The 22,645-nt window shown below is 41.3% G+C and overlaps 1 protein-coding gene across 1 annotated transcript in view; it reads right to left on the bottom strand.

Moving 5' to 3' along the window:
* The window catches only part of igdcc3 (immunoglobulin superfamily, DCC subclass, member 3), a 54,602-nt gene extending 32,884 nt beyond the window's left edge, over window positions 1-21,718 (bottom strand). Inside the window, exons 1-2 of the mRNA XM_061036970.1 lie at window positions 21,407-21,718; window positions 15,169-15,474 (exon numbers count right to left, since the gene is read on the bottom strand). Coding sequence (XP_060892953.1) covers window positions 15,169-15,474; window positions 21,407-21,473 — 373 coding nt within the window. The 5' untranslated portion in view covers window positions 21,474-21,718. The remainder of the gene's footprint in view (window positions 1-15,168; window positions 15,475-21,406) is intronic.
* Window positions 21,719-22,645: the final 927 nt, after the last annotated feature.

Genomic DNA, 22,645 nt, shown 5'->3' with positions numbered 1-22,645 from the left:
TCCTAAACTCGTACATTTCATTTTTGACCTCTGGACTTCAGGCAGGCACGTTCTGTTGAGGTGTTAAAGAGTGAGGCTAAAGACCCGCATGTTTGCTGGTGAATATGAGTCCTGTCCTGAATCTGTTTTTTTTCTTTTTCTTTTTTGAAATGATTTTAACATTTACATTTTTGCTGAGCTTTGTACAGCACTGTGATCGAAGGTGCTATATAAATACATTTTTCATCATTATTATTATCTGTGTGAAACTTCTACCAAAGCAGCTAGACACATTTGTGACGAGAATAAACGTTCGCTAATAAAACACGTAATATAATACATATATTATTGGTTTCTCACTTTCATCTTCTTCTGCAAAATCAGTGATGCAGTGTTTATAAGGTGCATGAAAGGTGTTGTCTATTCTTGTAAATGTTCAAATCATCTTTCTTAGAATATAAGTGTAATAACCTCTATATCAACCACCTGTCTCAAACCGCCCCCTCTATCTAATCCTGCCCATCATGGCCTGAACATTACAGTATTGATGGTTATTGTTACTCTATCACCCCTGACATTGAAAGTGCTGGGGTTACACTTCTACATAACAAACCTGCCTTGATCTGAGGTCTCTGAAGTATCTTCCAGCTTCCATCCATTTTAAAATGATTTTTATAACCTTTTCAAGAAGGGTGTCTGACACTATACAAGTCCAGATTTGTGATAGTGGTAAAAAAAACTGACTTTACTTCATGCATTGTGAAAAAAAAATACAACTTTTAATTAGATTTATCTCCCAGTGTCCTCAAAGCAAAAAGCCTGAGCCACATTTGAAGCTACTTTACATGTGTAGAATGTATATATATGTCCTCAAATCTTCATTTCTGAGTGCCGTTTGTGATGTCAGTGAATGTAGATAGGCATCTCTCAGTGAATGGCGCACTCCTCTGCTTATCCATATTATACAGGCCTCAACTCATTTTATTCTGCTCTCCCGTTCTGCCTTTTCTTTACTTCTGCTGCTTCTCTGTTCTGCTGCTTGGCTTCCCCACTGCCTTTCAATTTTTAATAAGAGTTGACAGGCAATTATTGTGTCGAAAATGAAAACCTTTCCATTAATGTAACAAGAACTGGCTTAAACCTCGCACAAATAATTTGGAGTAATATCCCCACCACCTACCGCACACAAGATAAGAGAGATTACATGTGAATGGAGGCCCAGAATTTGTAAACAATAAATGAAAAAATAAAAATACTGTTGTTCCAAACATATGAAACACACTGTAGAGGGAGTGCCTGTAGTCGTAAAGCAGCAGAGTGAACATAGGTTATCCATTAAGAAGTTTGTTTGTGTGTGCAGGGCGCTGATGGAAACAGGCTCGTTCATTTCTGAGAAATGATCCATGTTACTTGGTTACCAGCCCTGGGACACAGTGTCACTTTTACACTCAGCTTAACACGCGGACACACTTATTCATGCTTGATGGCTTATCCGCAGCAACAAGGTGGACAGACATGTATGTGCTTACCGACATGCACAAAGATGAGTTTTCTCCGTCTCATCCACGCACACAGACACACGTTCTATCACTCACACACCCCTCCCTGCTCCGTCAGCTCAACTGACAGCAGTAATGAGTTTCTTCTCTGTGTAAGCCAACTGGCACCCACTCAAGGGAATTTTTCAGGCTGAATTGCAGCCATTAATCACAATCCCAGGCAACACGGTGCCATCATCCCGTGTGTGGCAAACAGAGATGCGCTCGTAGGGGGTCGACGACACAAAAAACATAGCAGAGGAGGAGCTTGAAATTGTGACACAACAGAAGGACTGGACTGATGACTGAGGGAAGAATGAGAAAGCCCAATGAGATATGTATCAAAGCTTCATGAACAGAATATTTAGTTAACGGTTAATCATCTCCTCCTTGTTGAGGGGAAGTCTGGCACTCTCTCCTCACACTGGGCTAAATGGGGGATCCAGACAGCAAGTATCAAAAGCACAGATGCTCTATTCTGTAAATATGATCTAAATTACTGGGAGGGGAAATGCTGCAACATCAATCATGACCAACAAGATAGGAGGGGGCATTTTCCGCCAACCCCTGCACGCCTTCAGGAACTCACAGACACACATTCATGTACATGTACTACTACAGACAGAGGAAATGTAGTCTGTGCTGAGGACTTTAAATTACATGCATAAGATTTAGCTAAGAGAGAAGCAGTGGAATACAATCTAAAAAAAAAAAATACAGCCCTTTACAATCTGGGAGAATGTAATAACAATAACAAAGAGAGAAGCAGCAGATAATGCATGAAGTGCCGCCTTGTATTGTGACGTTATCGTTTTGTCCCCACCACATTCTCTTGTTGAGACAGCTGGAAATTTAAAAAGTCAGCCTCCTGTTCTTTTCTTTTCCTCCCTCCATTCAGGCTGCCAGCTGACTGCGGTCACCAGGGATATTACTGCCCCTCGCTGATCTGAGGAGCCCAGCCCCCCACTTGTGTCCAAAACCGGCTAATCCCGATGAATTTATGCTAATATGCAATCAGTAACCCGGAGATCTTATTGTGCGCACATGTGCGACTCCTCTGCCACGCCCACTGCATGATGGAGTCTGGTTCAAACCAATTCACAAGGAGAAAATAACCACAGAAGAAGAGGAGTGGGGAAGGAGGACGAGGGAAGGCAAGTGCAAGCCCTGTCATAACCACTTAGTGTTACAAGACAGTGGGTGAGAAATGAAAGCCCTTTGTCTCTGCCTCTACCTATAGGGAGTGCAAACAAAAGACTGCGCAGATACTGTATTTGTTTCGATGGCATGTCTCTTCTATCAGATAATGAAATACCATTTGCAGAAACAAAGAGCAGCTCTGGATTTACATAAATTGAAAACAAAAGTGTCAATGTGAAAAACAATCCAAATGGCTGGAGCTTGTGAACAATGGAATAAAATAAGGTCGTTGTGTAGTTATTCCTTACTGTACATCTGATTCAAATGAAATCAGATTATAACTGACTAATTGTAATTCTAGGCAACTCACTCTTTGGTTCTTTGTTGGATGAAATCGTTTAGACCCCCACATGGCTTCAACTGAAATGATTTTAAAAATGTATGTATTTTCTCAATTAATCTGTTATTAAAAGATGTCCCGTAGAGTGACAAATGAAGACTGCTTGTTTTGTTTACCTTTTTGTGTGTGTCCTGTTATTTCATTTAAAGAGGCAGCACATCCACAAATTGGAACCAGGAACTGGTTAGCAATAGTTTCATAATATATGTTATAATACCATAATAAAAATAAGAATACTGCTATAAGTGTCTATTCTAGTCAGCTCTATTTTTCTTTCCAGCATTAACTGACATTGACAACAAAGACTTTCAAGATAATATATTCTCAATGTTGCAAACAGAAAGTGTTTTTCTAACTACATGTTGACCAGTCGTTTCAAATCAGTCCCTCACCCACACATCAATGTTTCTGTCCTCTGCTGTTAGATATGATGTAATGTAATGTCCCTAAAACACAAAGGGTAAAAGCCTGTAGTGGTGGCTCCCTGACTGTCATGCTCTGTAGTGAATGGGAGGAGTACTACTATAAGCTGTCAGACATAAGCACATATCACAGGCTCCCCCAACCTGCCATCAGCCAGCTAACCCTCTAAAACTGTCTTCCCACTCACAAATAATGCCTATGCTGGCAAATGGAAAGGGCTATTACACTACTAGCATCGTGTTTCATCTTTTCACGCTGAGGCAATGAAATGGTCCGCCTTACAACTCACTAACACATGACATGAACCCACTTCTATGGAGAGAAAAAAAAACCGGAGATACATTCATAAATATGATTAAAGGCTGCAGTTGGACAGATGATACAAATTCTTTATGTGGTTATAAAATAAACACATCTCATCCCTTGAGCGGCTACTGAAAGGAGGCCAGTCGAAGCATCTCTTACGATGGATCCTAAAATTGCAAGTACATCACTTCAGTTGGGAATTAAATTAAATGTTACAATTGTGCTTTCAGGGAGAAAAAAAGGGCCTGAGGAATATGTGTGCTGTTTTGTTTCTTTTACTGGCAGCATGTCTAGATATGTACAGTCACTGACCATAAGCCTGTGCCAGAGTACGCTCATGTCCATGTCAGTGCATCTATTTGATGTTAAGCGTAGGTAATGTGCATGTTACACTGAGAAATTATGAGTGTGGGGTCATGGGAGCAGTTTTCCGGCATGTTCTAACGGCAGAGGCGTGCTTCTTCGAGCCAACGAGTCCGCCGCCGATGCTTTGCGTCCTGATGCCTGTCGAAAGCTGCCCTTGAAACAAAGCTGGCGGGGTCAGGAGGTCACGGCACAGCATCGGAATGGAATGTTCCTTCCTGGTTCAAGGTCCAGTCTCCAGAGCTGGAGGGGCCCAGAGATCATTCGAGACCACCGACACATGCTTCGTCTATTTCACTCCCCACCTCTCTCCACTTTCATCTACCCCTGCCTGCTGCACTGATGACAGTTTATTTGGCTGTGGCCTACTTGCTCTGCCACTTTAATGACTGAATTGAATGCTGCCAAGTCACCTCACGTCCCCATCCTGATTAAATTAACTCTATTATCAGGATAACTCTTGGCATATGTTTGAAAATAAAATGATTAGAGGTATAAATGCAGATGGTATGTCAGGCTGCAACCATTCGTATTATCAGAAGATTCCCCTGACTGTATGCCCTATGAAATGTCCGAACATAGTGACAAAATATGGATTACTATTTCCCAAAGCCCACGTAGAAGTCCCCTCATGTACTGCACTGACAGACAAACAATCGAAAACCTGAAGACAATCAATACTATAACACAAAGCGAGGAAAAGCAGAAAATCTCAACTGCTGGCTTTCAAACTGAAGCTACAATAAGGCATTGGTTAAATTATAATCACTGATTCATTTAACTACAAGTTTATTTTGTTGTTTATGGTTATTGAACAACGTCTGGTTGTGACAGATGTTTTTTTTTGTGTTGTAAGCTGCTAAGAAACGATTCAAACTTCAACTGTACAAAATATAAATCATCAGAGTCCCAAAAGTAATGCTTGCTAACAAAACTACAGACTTTGCAAACAGGTTGTCAGAAGGAAATTGGTGATCCCAGAAATCTTTCATCTTATGCCAGCAGCTACCTCTTCTAATTGGTTCCTGTGGAATTCATTTTATCCCTGGTGACCAACTCCAAATACTGGAGCCTGGCAGGCTTTTAACCCTGCACACTTCAGCAGCTCTGTCTCTGTGTGACCACTACAGAGAGAAGAGAGTAAAGATTAGTTTTAACTGTCAGCCCTGACTCAAATGACTTCTTTATTTGTTTACTCTTAATTCCTCATGATTGCAAAGTTGATAACAAAGCATAACGTGATGGTATGTAAAGGTGATAAGTCCACTCTGAGGACTTGACTTCATAGATCTTGTGTGCAATCACTGAGCACAAGAAAGCTCTAAGAATGTAATTGTGTGAAGGAACTAAAATATTGACACACTTTTCCTGAAGCAAAAGTCCAGTTATCGTGCATTCTTTTAAGGGACCACTGCAGGAAACAAGTATGAAAATAAGACTAGTAGTAGAGGTGAAGAACTGCATGGTGACATAGAGCTGACTTTTATTCACTGTAGGCCTTCACAGGAAAACAGAAAAACACATGACAGAGACAAATAAATGTCCTTTCTGAGTGAGTGAAAATGTGCTTATTTTGCTCTTGTTCTAGCAGGCTGCTGACGTGCCTGTTTGTTAAGGGCAGGGTTGGAGCTGTGATGCTGTTGCAGGTTTGGGCCACCTTATTTCACTGCCAATGCCAAGGTCACTGCCACGGCCCGGGGCCATCAGACAGGGGGATGGGCCCCCACTGGGGAATGAGCAGGAGGCTGGACGTAATGGGAGGAGTTTTTTTTTTTTTTTTTTTTTTAAAGTAGGGGAGGGGTATTCTGCCCTAGTGCACACAAAAAGGTCACCGTTTCCCAGATAAACCCCCCTCTCCATCGTACAGCCCCATGACCTCTGATCCCTCTATTTCTGAGTCAATGCTGTAACAGAGGGAGGAGAAGGAGGGGGGGGGGGGATGCACAGGGGGAAACACACCCAACCCAGAGTCAACGGCGACAAAAGGGGGCCTCAGCCACAGCTAGCTGAGTCGGTCAGGAGAACAAACGCTCAGGCCATCGGCACAAAGCGAAGCCACCAGAGGCTGCACATCTCCACTGCCTCTGCCTGTTCCCAGCCACTCCACTACCCTGCATTTCACGACTAACAATAGGTGCTACTCCGCTCTGAGAGGTGCCCCAACACACAAACACACACGGAATAGAGATGGGAGAGGTGACTGAGGCCCAACGGAGAGCTGCTGTCTGCCCATCACTGACTGGCCTTTGTCTCCGACTCTTCTGCTTATCGGCCACCACAGAGAGATTTCCTGATCCCTGCTTTAACAAAATGGTAAACTGGACCGAGGGCCCCTGGGTCTATGAATGTGTGTGTGTGTGAGGGTGAACTAACATTTTAAGATAACCCTATTATGTTTAATCTCCACTATTAATAACACTAACATATGTCCACCAATGACTTCACCTCCTGTCCATCTTTGTCCTAATTACATCTTCACACATGTAGAGTTAAAAGTCTGCCAGAGGAGAAGACAGGAAGAGGGAGTTTTGGTGTTTTTATTGGTGGATGGTGCAGACCCTGTAAAGGATTTAACTGCACAATCTGGCCATAAAGGCTCTGTTAAGTGTAGTGAAGCGCGGTGACAGGGCAGCAGCGAGAGCTAGCCCAAACTCTGATGAAGCCTGGACTCATAGGAACACCAACACACACAGTCTACGCACACCAACATTTACCCGTGCTGCCACCCTTTAGAGGACCTTCTTATTGATTAAATGTATCCCCTGTTGACTGACCTTTAGCTAAAAGCAGTAGGTTTAAATCAAATGACCATTTCTGTAAATACTCTGTAGTACTAAAATTCAACCACGAAGGGAGACCAAATTGGGTTTGGAAAAATCAAAACAAGTTAAAGCAGGACTGCTGTGTAGAGATCGAAAAGCCAGACTGCTGCATTCAGGGACTGGTCTGCCCCATCAAACCTTTGGCCTGCCCTATGATCTCTTTCCTTTCACCTCTCACCTCTATTACTCAGGAATTCCTCCGGAGAGCCCTAAAAGTAGGCAGCAGGAATGCTAGGCCCCCTTTTCATTTGTTTGTTTGAGAATAGCTAGGGTGGTCCAAAGACATCCGGAGACCAGCGCAGACTTCATTACTTTGCCCAACGGACACAGCCATTGACAGATGGACAGACAAACACAGGCATGCTCAACATTGAACTTGAATTTCAACGAAGGCCTTAACTCATCCTTGTGTGGTAAAGGACATTTGTTAGTTTATGAAACTTTGAATTTCAAACACTGTAAAAATCACAACCGTTAACTTAATCTGCCCAATGAAAAATATTACAATCACATAAAAAAAACATTTTTAAACCAGAGTCAATTGTTGTCCAAAATGACCAGCTGCTTCATGTGACTGTGACATTAAAATACATTCTCTTAATGGTTATGAGCTTCATTACTAGTTGATGTGTACCTAGCTGATTGCAGCAGCTACTGGAGAAGCTGGCACAGTGGCTGGAACGAGCAACCTGTGATGAGATGGTCAGTTTGCTAATGCATTAAAGTTGTTGTAGATCAGAGCTTAATGTCTTCTTGTTATATAAAAGTATGTATTTAAGGGAAGAATATTGCATTAGATTAGATTTTTTTATGAATTTGGCCAATAATAAAGAACTTTTCCTCAATTCTAACCTTAAATTTAGCAAATAGAATGGGAATTGATAATAAAAGATAACACAAGTGCAATCAGTCATTGTTAAAGAATAGTTTTCAATCTGTTTTATTTCATATCTTAATAGCCATTTGCATAGTTCAAATAAGGTCTAACTGCAGTTTTGAATAAGGTCAACATTACTCTCCTTGAGTGAGAATAATATTTAGTACCTATCAGAAGTGGGGTCCCGCAGATCACACTCAAATACATGCCAAGGTCAGTAAAGCACTGACCGGTGCAATAATATGTAATAAAGGGGTGATTTTATTTCCTTGAGTGCACTTTTTATTGGTAATGTTGCTAATTGTGTCTTTAGTTGTGCTTTCTTTAGTTTTTGTCTCCTTACTCTTCATTTTCTTCTGTTGGTTTCATGTATCAAAATGTGTGTTTCTGGTTTAACCCACAAACATTGTATCAACATGCATATATTACACTTAAATATACAGCATCAACGTGTCTTATATGCTCTCATATGTGTTCTCTTTGTATGTGCAATGTATATATGTATACGTCAATGTACTCTACACATGAATAATGCAGATGTGTGTATTGTACTGTTTTCCTGTGTAAAAAGCACTTTGGCACAAATCTGTATGTTCTTTTAAGCGTTACATAAACAAACATATAACACGACACCATTTGTTATTATATCACTCGGGGAAAGACATAAATAGGATTAAAGCCACGTCAAACATGGAGACATTGCGCCTAAAGGAATAAACAAAATGCCTGTTTGTGCAGTTCAATATTTCCCTCACCTAGCTGTTCCACCACTCTTCAGTATTCCTTCCCCTGTTTAGAGGATTGATTGAGGAGTGATGTTATTTACACAGGCAGATATTTTTAGAGCACAAGGGTGCCCGTTGTCTGGCACATAGCAGCTCATGGCTCATATTGTGAAGCAGCTCCCCTATGAAAGAAGATTGTTATGGCTTAATGCATATGTGTGCATGGCTGTAGTCCCATCATAGCTCAAGACTAAAGCACACCACCAACCGTTGTGCTGTTGAATCCGTTTCATCAAATGTTTATTCCTGGAATTTGAAGATAATTGAGATTAAATTAGGGTAATAAAATCAAATCAAGGTTTATTCCCTTATTGTTTAATGCAAGATTATCAATACGGAAAATATTTAAAGTATTAGTTGATGTCTTGTATATTATACTTAGTTAATGTATTGTATATTATCATGACATATGTTGAATTGGTAACTACTTAATGAGTGACTTAAGAGTTTTTAATTGGCCTGAAAATCAAGCCAAAACCAAACTGCAGTTTCCCAACCACACTGACACATTCAGTAAACTAAGATAATGAGACATACTATGGGCAGTATAGGATCCACTGGGTGATTTTCCATGGCTTCAAGGTCAACGGCGTGTCATCTTCAGAAATAATAGACATCCCTGCTGCCTCTTCCCCACAGACACGCGAGTATTTGTCAATGCAAATATCCAAAGCTATCTTCAGGGACATTCAGTATTGTTATGTAAGCTCCCTGACGAAAAAAAACCAAAAACCCATGGAGGACAAACACGATGTTCATTGTCAATCAGAAGAAGAGGGAAGGCAGAGGAGGACAATGAGATCTGCAGTTGTTGTCTCTTTCCTTTGCCTGTATACAGCCAAGCAGTATACAGGAAAACTACCAGCTTTAGACCATTTTGTTGATAATCAACTGCTATTGTATGAGTAATAAAATCTCATTAACCACACAACCAGGCAAAATCTAAATAAACTGAGGTCTGAGTATTTAGTCCATAGGTATACACTAATAAACTGAGGTCAGCTCTGCCTCATCAGTACAGAAAAAAGGCCCTTCTTCTTAAATTCTTCTGACACTGGCAGACAGATGGAGGGGGGCTGACCACACAGGAGGAGGGAACACTCTGGTTTAAGATCAGCCCACATACCTGCCCAAAGGAAGGAGCAGGGCAGTCATGGTTAGTGTCCATATGTAATACTATTAAGTGATCTTTCCAAGACAGGAATATCAATGAGGTGAGACAGGAACACATTTTGCTCTGAGGTATTAAAATGGCAAGGCAAGATGACATTTGCTCAAAAATGGTGATAGATGATGATGTCACTAATGCTCCATTTCAAACAGGCAGCAGGTCTTTTTGCATGACCTAATCTTGATTGTGCAATGATTAAAGGTAAACACTAAGAGGCTTCGTGTCTAAATGCCAAAACAAGCTTCTGTGACATTTAGTTGGATAATCTTTCTGACAGAGAGATGACTTGCTTCGTGCAAATGAGCAGAAAGGAGCAGGACTTGGGTGGGGTGGGGGGCAAATCGAGGGCGGGGTTTGGCTAGCAAACAAAGGGAGCTACAAGGAGATGTGAGGATGGTGCTTCAGCATTCACCTAAGCAGGAGGCCGTGAAAGGGGTGGGGACAGGAAGGTCGGAGGGCGATGGAGGGCCGACGTGGACCCCTTCAAACACATGTGCATGCACATGTACACACACTCTTATGCAGGCTAACATGAGCCCGCCATAAATCACTCTCACGAACTGCTTTCTGAGTTTAAAGTAGATACTTATGGCAAGTCTTCCAAACGTGGTGTGGGGCAACCCCTCATCTTCTGCAACAGCTATATGCACTTAGCATAAGACACTGCCTGGTCGACGTTACACATTTTTACATTTACACCCCTGATGGGAGTTAAATTCACACAAATGAGAGGCGTGGGTATAAAGTCAGACACTTTTACAGGCATCCTCTGTCTTCTCCTATTTCATCCTTTACAGCCCCCTGGGTTCCTCTTTTTCATTAAAGTCTCATTCAGAAGCCGCCCATTATAACGGCAGCACAATTCACCATGACGATCTCAGAATTAAACAAGGTGGAAATGATCATCCTGCAGCTAAGGGCTCTAAACCGTGAGTAAGCTATTAAATAAATAACTGGAAAATGCACAATGATACTTGCACTGATTGTATTTTCCACTATTTGTGTTTTCCCTCTCCTCATGTTTGCACTGACTTTGCCTTTTCTCAGCACACTTCATATTGTGTTTGCAAATCTTTTTGAACGGCTCCCTGAGGTCAATTGCTGTCTCCCCATATGAATGGGATTGGGGGAAAAAAATAAATTATTTCCTAACAAAGCATCAACTCTTTCCAATTAATTCCAGACAAACAGACAAAAGCAAGTCATTTCAATTGATCCTAAAAGCTATTTTGTAACAGGGGGGCCTTTGTGGTGCGTTGCCTGGTGACACGGGTGTGCGGTGGGGGAGGGGTAGGAGCCCCGGCCGGGTCCACTGTACCAGGCATGTCATTCATCCGACTGATGAAAAGCTTCCTGAACGTAAGCTAATGAGGAGGTCCGAGAAAAACGACGGTAAGAGAGAGAGGGAGACAGAGAGAGAGAAACCGACCATCAAAGAGATAACATTTAAGAGGAAAAAAAAAGAGCTTCCTGGACCAACCGCCGAATTAAAGGGTCAACAGGGAGTCCGTCCAACACTAGCCCCCGACAGTGAGCTTCACAAATGGTTGTCAAGCAAATAAAAAGTGAAATATACAGAGGGAGTTAGAGTGGAGGGTAGGATGGAGGCTTTATCCACTGGGAGGGCTATAAAGAGGTTTCAGTAATCACACCACCCATTGCATCACAGTGGTGCAAGTCAGCGCTCTGTTGTAAGATGGACTATAACCCAGCAAATTAACTCCAAAACACAAAGAAAACAACAACATTAACCAACATTGAACAGGAAAAGAAACAAACACAAGTCAATGAGCTGTGCGTGGAGAGCATTTATTTGTTTAGGGCCTTTTCTCTTCATAAACAAATGAAAACACCCGATCTTGAATCATTTATACTCAGTGCACAAGTTGAGTGTGCCAGGAGAGGATGAAATGGACCAGGGATGGAAACACCTTAGGGTGCAGACACCGATATAATATACTTTTTTTTAAAGAGAAAGAACAAAGTGTTTGTCGATGGGGACACATTTTCGAACTAAACTGCAGAAATCTACAGGTAGAGGAACGTGAGATGCATGTGCACGATGAACAATGATTTTTTTTAATGAATGTACAAAAAATAAAAAAACATGCATGGCCAGAGCAAGCCAGAAACAACACAGAAAGAAGCTTGTTATGCTTCCCTAGGAACAGTTGAACTGTGTGATGTGCTATATGTGACACAACAATATCTCTAGAGACTGAAAGTCCACTATCACAGCAAACAGTGCAATGAAGGCTTATGTAAAATACTTGGAAGTATTTTTCACATGCTGCAAAATAACCAAAAATCCAAACATTATCACATCTACAGTGAAAGACCAATAACGGTTCTTTTTATGAGAAGTCTTCCAAACTACAGAAGGTATTATAGAGCACTGAATGAGGGGTGACTTGGGGACATCTACAGTGAGAAGTTTGTTACTTTACGAGTCTCTTTGAAGGCTCTCTGGAGGATTATTGCAAGTGTTGGCTTCTGCCTGTCTCGATAGAAGTGAGACTCCATAAAGGAGGGGCAGAGTGTCACTACAGCAGAGCCTGTACTCATTCAACACCTCTCCAAAAGACCGCTCAACACAACCCAAAAGGTCAGAGGTCAGGGGTCAGAATGTGACTTTCAGTAATCCTTAACATCCTCTCTAAACAATACAATTCAAGAGGGAACGCTGAAAAGAGCAAAGCCCAATCATAACGGATAAATGACATCATAAATGATTGCGAACCTGAGGGTTGAATCAGGGCAGGTTCATTCTCAGAGATTTATTCTGTATTTCCTCCATTTTCCTGATGTAATGTTTGAGGAACATGAGCGCTGGAGGATTGCATTGCACTTGCATAATACTTCATTTAGCATGCTGATACTGTAATATACCCTTGAATAAAAGATGTGAATGTGCAGAATAACACATTTAAAAGATCATTTATGAGGCACACTTCTATATTACATCACATCACCTTGAAATAATATTAGACTATTCCATCGTTTGAAACCATTACAACATATTTCACTAATTGGTGGAACAGATTAATGAGGGATAATGTGGATGGCTACGTGGATAGAGGATTGAATTGCAAATTCACTCATCAAATCTTCGTGTACATTTCTGATTCCAACGTTTATCAAAGTTTCTTTTAAATTGATAAGCCTATTTTATCACAGTATTGGATACATTGAATTATTTGCAAGCTTTGAGGCTAGTGCACCAGCTAAATTGTCCAGTTACAAAACATTGAATACATGCTCCTTATATATGCCAACTTATAAGTGGACCTCAGAGATGCTGTTGTTCTATCTAGCATCAACCCGATTCTCCTTCTGAGAGCAAGTTGACGATTTTAAGGAAATATTGACAGAAAGTGAGCAACAAGGGACAACATGTCAATGCTAACAGATATTCAAGCTGTAAATAACATTATATCAATTGCTGCAGGACAAACTGTAAGGATAATCTGTTTTTTTCTCTGCACAATGTTAAGAGGATGAACTCTTAGTTCATAAATCAACAGATATTAATTTACCTGCAGCATTCGAAACACTTTGTCAAAGTAATTATGTGAAATTTAAAAAAACATGGGGCCCACATTTGACGATATTTCCTTGACGCAGAGTAAAAAAAGGTGCTAAAAACAGTGGCAACAGACTGACCTTTTAAAAGAAAGGGTCTATTGGGAGACCTTAAAAGGTTGGATGTGTCAGACAGCGCCAGCCACTGAGCTGAAGTGACTTTTCCCTTCGGCCAGTGAGACGTCCATGCTAACCTCCCTATCCCACTGAGTGGAAAAGCTGTATTGGCCACAACAGCACAGCAGTGTGCTGTCTACATACACAGCCCAGGAATCAACAGGCTTCTGCAAGCCTTTGTCCATCGCTGTGTTACAAAATATATATGACTGAGCATTCAGAAAGTCTTAACTCAGCGCAGTGAGGAGCAGTACAGTACCACTAAAGCTGCTGCGGCAACATCGCAGCGTGTCCACAGAGGAATGTGCACATCCCCTCAGACTTTGATTTAAATAAGTGCAGACGGTGCACGAGAGAAGAGAGCAGAACAGGGAGTCACATTGTCTCACTGCGATGTGATACAAAATGTTTTAAATTAACCATGGCAACAATGCTGAGAAACTAAATGTTGAGCTTCAAATAAGGCATTTGTTGGTCAGGCCAGAGAAAGTCTTGATGCCTCTCCAGTGAGTGGGCTGCTGGGTTGCTTCGAGCTTATTGCACTCTCACAAAGCAGCTTGGAGACTCTCAGCATGAACACTTGTTAATGCTAAACTCAAAGACTTGCATTTCTAAGCAGCTCAGTAGATGAGCATCAGAAAGTTCATTACACGGAAAGAATGATATTAAAATATTAAAATGACTCGCCAGCTGGGGATATTAAGTACACAATAATACCCCAATGACTGGGACCAAACTGAAATGTGATTATTCAATTACAATGTTTATATTTGTAGGGAACACAGATAACCAGTAAGGCTCATGTCATATCTGCATGGCTCAATCTTATTCTGACACTTGGGTGTTTACATGCTGACAACATGAACAGGCCCAGACAAGCAGCTCAGATGCTATCTCAAGCATGAAATCTAAGTTAAGATGATAAAGATGGCACTGAACACAAAATATATATATAAAAAAACAAAGTCAAAACTAAAGCTAAAAACAGGATCAAAGTTTTTTGATTGTATAATTTATCTTGTGTTAAACACACACAGGTAAAAAAAATCCCTCTTTGATGTGAATATGTCGATTATTAAATAACAGCCAGTAGCCTATTACTATTCACAATTAGCATATCTTACTGTGAAGACAAGAAACGGCTTGTTTGTCTCAGTCTGATGGTAACTATTTCCATCTAACAGAATCTTTAAAACAAAACCAACTGTAGCTTGATTGTTTGTTCCACACAAACTCTGTATTTTAAAAATGGTGTATTGTGGTTTCTATAGAGGATTGATTCACTGTTGGCTGGGAATAGTGGGTAGGTCAGGGTTCTAGAAATCTTTTATCACACTGAAGTTGCCAGGTAACCAACTGAGACTCCAGGATTTAGTTACCTTTGGACAGATTCAGGCTACCTCTTTCACCTTTTTCCATTCTTCATGCTAAGCTAGGCTAACTAGGTGCACACTCAAATGATATGAGAGTGGAAATAATCTTTTCATATTTTGCAAATCTCTGCAAAAAAGCAATTAAGTTTATCGTTAAAGATTTTTGTATCTATTCCCGAGAAGTGAATGAATGTATTTACACTTTAAAATAAGAAACACTTTCGATGCCCCCACAAACAGCCCTCACAAATATTCACAATAGATTCACTATAACACGAAAGAGAAAACTTACTTGCTGCCTGAATCCGAGCTTTGCGGCTCACTACCAGCCCAAAAGAGTTCTGGGCCACACACTCGTAGTCTCCCTCGTCAGACGAGCCGTCAGATTTGGTCTTCTGAAAGTGACCAACGAGGAGTGAGCCGTTGATGAAGGTGGTGTGATGTTGATCCTGAGTTAAAAGCAGGCCGTTTTGCCTCCACTGAGTTGTAATAGGGGGGATGCCATCCACCTGGCAGTGGAGCATGAGGGGCTGCTCCTGTACAGCGATGATGTCAGCGGGCTCCAGGGTAAAGGAGAGCTCTGCTTCACACATGACACCTGAAGACACAAACACATAACATTGATTAGCAATTAGTAAAGGTTGAATTTAATTTCTCCTACACTTGTGAAAAAAAATCCTGACTCCAGGTCCACTTCCTAGCTTTTCTATCTCTTTTCTTCCTCAGATGGAGATGCAAAGTTGACATACAGCTCGATAGCTTATCACTTTGTCTCTCCCTCACTTCCTCTAAATTGTCCCCGCTGTTACTATCCATAATACTTATATAAGTATAACATGTCTTTATGAAGATAACTAGAAGTGATTATAAATCTGTTTGCCAACATGTTCACCAGAGATATTTCCCAGTATCTTGTGTTTATACACTTAGAAAAGCATTTGCCTTGCACACCGAGATTATTGGAATGTAATATGCTCCTTTAAAAAAAAAAAGTTTTTTGCACAGGAGATGGCAAACATCTATGTCACACGCAAACATCTATGTCACACGCAAACATCTATGTCACACGCAAACATCTATGTCAAACTCTGACTATGTTGACACTACCTTCTTTTTTCTCTTTTTTTGGGCAATTCAGCAGTACATTTGTATAGGTGGACAGTTCCAGAGCTCGGAAGCCCTTACAACAAACTGCACAATTATACAATCAGCAACGTTTGGTACAGCAAAACTGCAATAAGAGTTCTGTTAAACATGAGGCAAATGCAAAAAGTGTAAAATGTGTTTTTTTTGTTCTTTCTATTTGCTCTCATTAGCACTCCAGATCAGAAGATAATTCTGTAAAACACAACTCATGTTGTGTACTGTTCTCTGCACTGATCATTTGCCCACAACGCCGTTCATTTTTTTCCAGTTGTTTTCTGGCCTATTATTGATGCTGCTTTTACTCATCATCCATTCTTTCCTGATTTGCATAATTACTATCCAGGTTCATGAAGGAGTACAGCAACAGTTGTCTGTATAATTATTTTCATATAAATCCTTACATTTAATCTTTTATGAAGAATGCTCCTTAAAACCATATCAGCAGCACAGCAGGCCTTACAGCTGATGAATGAAAAGCCTTGACTGAGCGTCCTCCAGGCTACAGTCACAAGGGAATTCATGGGCTATAGATTGAATCGGCCACAACATGTATACTCATGTATTATATACACACACATGCATGGCCTTGTATGTAACTTAGTCGGTGTGATGACTGTTTTCTTTTTCACAGTGTGATACTAAAAGCTTAAGATAAGTCATATTAGTTTGTAGTGATGCTTCCCACTTTTTAATGCTGTGAGGAGATATGATGTTGTGTATTTGTGGTTTCTGGAGGTAAAGAGGGGGGAATGGGAGAACAATAAATAAAGGATGTAAACAGCCTGACCTGACTTGGTACTATAAAAGAGGAGCTTAGCGGGCTCTCTTGGTATCACGTTTCAGCTGCTGATGGACTAAAGCACTACCAGTCTCTCTGCCCCAGGCCCTGGAATCTGGTACGAGTGGGGCTATGGGAGGGCAGCAGAGGGAGAGAGGGGGGCCAAAGCACAAGGGTCAACACAGAGAACCCTCCTGCTTCATCCCTGGAATTCCAGCCGAGGAATACTTCCCCTTAGGTGCAGACAAGGAATTCTTTGACACACTCCAGCATGAAGATCACATATGGAGTATAATGTGAAGAAACACTTCCTGTTCCTCTCTTTTTGGCTCTGTACTCTTTCTTCATGTGCCCCCCCCCCCCTTTTTTTTTCACTCAACAAGCTCGGTAAGTAAATGGCCATGGGACCAGAGAGACATCAGTGCTACCACTTGTGAAAAACAAGGGGGTGGTGTGGAGAAATATTTAACCCTTAGCTGGCAGGTGGTGATCCCGCTGCCTGGGCTGCTGCTCTCCAAAATGATACTGCCCCACAGAGCTCTGTCTCATCGGGTCCAAAGAAGACCACGTTTTAACACAGGATGCAGCAAGCAGCCATAAAATAGCACACGAGGAGCATGCAGCCATGTAAGCAGTGAGTCGCACTTTACATTTTTCTCAATATAGTGCTAATTATCAGAGTGAAGTGGGTGTTATATACACTGAGCAACATGCTTCTTGAGGATGTAAAAGACATGGAAGCCCTAACCCTCAACCTTCCGCCCAGTAGATTGACAGAAATATATTTGAGTTTATTTTTTAAAACTAGAAGATAAATGACGTTAGTAAATGTTATTAAGGTTTGCAGCAAACAGGATGATAACAACCTGTGTTCAGTGTGTTACATTGGCATTGATTTGGAGCTGATTAAGCAGCTACATTGATGTTGTATACTTCCTCATGACTTCAATTAAACAGTCTTTTCTTCCATTAGCTACAACAATGTAAGCTTCCTGGGCTTTGGCTTCCTAATGAATAAAGGATGTTGCTAGAGTGACTGGCTAATGCAATCCTGACCTCTGGGTGGGTACAAGGTTACAAACAGGTAAGAAGAAAATATGTTCAAGAGAACACTGAATGCATGTATGCAGGGCTGAATGTCATTTATGCAAAGCTGTTAGTAACATGTAGTGTTTGCTGGGAATAATGAGAATGGTAGGTGGGCTTAAGTGTTTATTGGATGTGTCCTGTTGTCTTAATATTTTTTTTTTTTTAGCCCATATCCTCTTACCTCCAGGAGGATTGTCTATTGCCAGGCAGTTGTTGTAAATAAATAATTTGTTCTTGAGGACCCTCATTGAAAAATGATTACAACACCGGAAAGAATCCAAGGAGACAAAGGTAACAAGAGGACAAAAGAAACGGCTTACGACAGGGTTTTGCACTTTGTGTGCTTTAAGTTAAGGGTCATCAGCATCCAGAGTGTGCACAGAGAGGAGAGTGCAGCTGGTGGCAGAAAACACGCCTATCCACAAAAACACATGTTCACAGACATGAATCTATACAGGCGTGGATTTTCACGGTGCGATAGGGAGACACACACACACACACACACACACACACTGAGAGACACGCACGGACACACATCCTAATGCCATTTCCATGCAGACGAAAGAGACACTAGCAAGTAGGATTACCGGTTGAGACCAGAGACAAGTGTTGGCTAAGTGTGGCTCATGCTCTGGCTTACCACTGACAGATAAGTGTGGCTGGCTGGCTGGCACAAAGGTTTACTGCTGCCACAGTAAAGGAAGGATCACACAACACAGCTACTGACAGACAGATGTGGTTAGCAGACTGACGCAGCAACAGTGATGGAGCTCAGGACACACCACAGATCTCTTACTGGAAACATTATGAGAGACACAACTGTGTAGCATCATATCAAATCATAGCTCTATGAAGAGAAAATGGAATTGACAGACTTAGTGTTTCCAGAGGGCTGTTTAAATAATTATATATTTAGTTAATAGAATAGTTCAGAGTTTTACGAGTGTTTTATATTTCAAAAGACTTCACTCATTAACATCCATCTGTTGGAGCTAATCAGCCGTACGCTCTTTTCTCTTTATTTTTGTTAACCACAACAACACTGGACAAGAAATGTGGATTTATCCTCCATTCATGTCACTAAAGTAAAAAATGACACTCTCATAAGCAAGAAAATGATGACTGCCACAGACGAGTAGTGAAATATGAAAATATATACTTATTAACAGATCAGATTTGCATTTAGATGTGTGCGTGGATGAATCATTAGACACTCACCACCAGTATATATTAAATACGTAACCACAGAACAGGTCTGTGGTTGTAAGAGTTATCTCTTCTTACATTGTGTGTAGGGGGAAAAAAAGCAATATTTATTCTATTTCCAAGGGGGGGGATGTACCTCCTATAGGCTTGGGTGTTATAAATTATGAATCAATAGTCTTGCTTTCTACAGTATACACTCGAGCATGTTGTTTTTAGTACAGGTGTTCACTTGTTATAATATTAACAGCAGCAGCTCAGTGATGATTACACAAGAAGGGCAGTAATATAGGCTACAATCGTCAAATGAAAGTCAAGAATGCTGAGAAATAGTCCAGGTGTTTACATAATAACAGATGGAAGGCAGCTGTTGCACACTTCACCTTTCTCGACCATTTTATCCACTTCCTGTACAACTTTCACTCATTCAGGGATTCTAAAAAAAAAAATGCAGTGCAGTGGGTAGAGTCGGAAATCAGGGAGAGACAGAGTGAGGAATGTCATGCGGGAAAGGAGCCACAGGTCGGATTCTAACCCGGGGTGGCCCGCTTGGAGGACTACAACCTCCGTACATGGGGCGCGTGCACTAACCAGCGCCCCACATGCAGGGATTCTGACTGGATATTGATACGTTTCTCTTTTCTTGAACAAAACAACCCTCACTCATTTCACATTCAAAACAAACCATCCTTTTAATCATTGTATCATGAGAGCTTCTGAAGGATCTTCAGCATTTAAACAGAGCGGAGTTTGAGCTCTTGAACACATACGAGATCTAATGTAGATATTCTTCTGCTTATTGCTTTCTCCATCTTTATCAGTTCCGCTTATAAAGTCATAAAAAGCACCTCCATCTTAACAGAATCTAATCTCTGAGGCAGACAATCACTTGAAAGTGCTTCATTTCTTTAATGTGACGGGTAGATTGGAACTACATCCATCACTGAGCTGTGTTTCTGAAGTTTTTGTTCCCACTCCCCTGACTGAACATGTTATGAACCACTGTGTACAAGTCTATATGATTCCAGTGGGGGCCTTTGTCGGCCCCTGTGTGGTATGCATTGCAAATACTCAATACTCTCTCCGCTCTTTGAATTAGGGGGGCCTCACATAGAGAGAGAAACTGTCTATCATGGTGAACAAAGGGCCAAAAAAAGGGAAAATTTGAAAAGGAGGAGAGAGACAGTCTTGACATTTAATCTGGACAAATATTCTCCCCAGCAGGCAATAACCACAGTCTTTTAATCTATCCCCAGAGCAATAACCACTGTCAGCCAGCCACGGGACAATGTGATGTAAGGACTGACTATGCAAGAACGCCATCTATTTAAACGTCCCCTGATGTGAAATAAAACTCAATTTCCAACAAAAGTGAAGCACTTTTAAAAGTTATTGAGGATTTAAGATAATTGCATTTTTTCAAATCACTTTTAAGACATGCAGGCAAGGCAACAGTGAAATGCAGTAAGAAATCCTGTGAGCCATGAAAACTACATCATCTGGTTTCCGACGTAGGCTATACAGCATTTTGTCCTCTCTCTCCTCACTGCTCACTTGTAATATTGAGACCATGTGGTTAACAATAACATGGAGAGAGTGGCTCTGCCTCTGCACAGCACACCAGCAATTTATGAGATACCTGATTACAAAAAACAGAGACAAGCAAACCAAACCTTATAACAGAACAGGTAAGTAGTTAAGTGTTTTCTGCACAATTCACAGCTTTGTTTTAACGCACAGAATTGTGACTTTCTAAACGAATCGAATAGAAAAACTTTGTCGAACAGCCTTTTACACTCTTCTCGTCATGCACCTATGAAAATAAAGTTTAAAAAAAACCAAACTCTGCTGCCTCCATTCGCACGTGGCTACCGTGTATTATTATGGTGCTGCCTACAAATCCAAGAGCCCATTAACTACATTTAGACATGTTGTGCACATAAAGTGTTTATCAAACAACGCCAAAAGTCTACTGACACACTCCAACTTCTGCTGAGCGCATAAACTCTAACTTTTAACGCATGACTCATATTGATAATGTGTAACTGAGTAAACTCCAGTAACATCATCTGCGGTGCACTGGGCTCCCGCTCTGGTCTTCACGTTGGCATTTACAGCCTAAACATTAACGGACACAGCGAAGGGGGCCAAGTTCAGGGTTAGTGGTCAGCGGTGCAGTCCTCGCTGCTTGCAGCATGCATGCACCAGGCTCTCCAAAGAGTAGCACACACTACCAAGCACACTGTCCTCTACAAAGCTCTCACACCCTGCACCACGACTCTCTCTCCTCCTGTAACGAGATAATGCCACTTACCGATTAAAGCATTCAGGAGTATCCCCAAAAAGCACGGCACAAGGCGGCGGCGCCTTGTGGATGCCATTTAAACAATTAAAGAAAAAAAAAAAATATTCCAGCACTTGCAGAAAACCACGTGAGACGAGAAGACGGGGTTTTTTTGGAAAAAAAAAAAAAACGAAAACACGCAGAGAGATATCCAGCTCCAGTTACTACATGTTCCGACCTACTGTGCTACAGTTTGGTGGCTCGCTGGGGTCGAACAAGCTTTCGCCATTTTAACCATCTATCAGGAATCTGTCAGCATCCCGCTCTCTCTCACTCTCTCTCTCTTTCCTCCACACTGACTCTGCCGTATCCCAAACACTGCCTCTCTCTCCCCCTCAACCCCCCCCCCCCCCCCCCCCCCCCCCGCTTTCCCCCTCCTCTCACACTCTCTCTCTCTTTCTCACTCACATACACTCACGCACACACATATACACACGTGCACACACATATACACACGTACACACACCCACACATATACACACGGACACACACCCACTATCCACACATGCACACAGGCTGAATCTGCTCTCGGAACAAAAGAGCCGACTTCATGTCAATAAACAGCTACTAGTAGTAGTAGTAGTAGTAGACTATTCCTATAGGGGAGTCGTTTCAGTATTACTAGTCTACTAAGAATACGGAGCCATAACCATAACGAAACACACAAGTGATATAAATTGCGATAAAAACAAAATTATGACGTAGCCTAATAACAGGTTTATGTTGATGATTATTATATTTCGAATATGTCAACAAATTGTGTTCACAAAATGCATAGTTTCTTGTAGGCCGATATCGTTCGCAATGTAGGCCTTTGTATTTATAAGGGGAAATGTTCTTTTTTTTGGTTGCACATTTAGGCTATGATATAAGATGACAAAAACCCAGTCACAAACCATTATGTTCACACTGTACACATGACGTTTGTACGTGTATTTTCAACTATCCTAACAGGTTCAGTTTCATAAGTACAGTGCTTTAAAGACAAAACCGAAAATATGAATGGGAAGTGTTAAATATAAAGCTAACAGTTCGCCCTATGTGAACCTAATATGATAAATAAACAAGGAGCACCTCTAACACTCAATTATAACAAAGCAGTGGGTCTTTAGCTGTACTTGAGCTCGCCCTAGTGGACCGAATGTGTACTGCGGATCTCATCTTCTGAACAAAAACAACAATTCTTCTGTTGTATTGTCCAATATTCAT

Source organism: Labrus mixtus, chromosome 1 (assembly GCF_963584025.1).
Source record: "Labrus mixtus chromosome 1, fLabMix1.1, whole genome shotgun sequence".
NCBI lineage: Eukaryota > Metazoa > Chordata > Actinopteri > Labriformes > Labridae > Labrus > Labrus mixtus.
The sequence above is the reverse complement of the archived record's forward strand: the minus strand, read 5'-3'. Positions and strand labels throughout refer to the sequence as shown.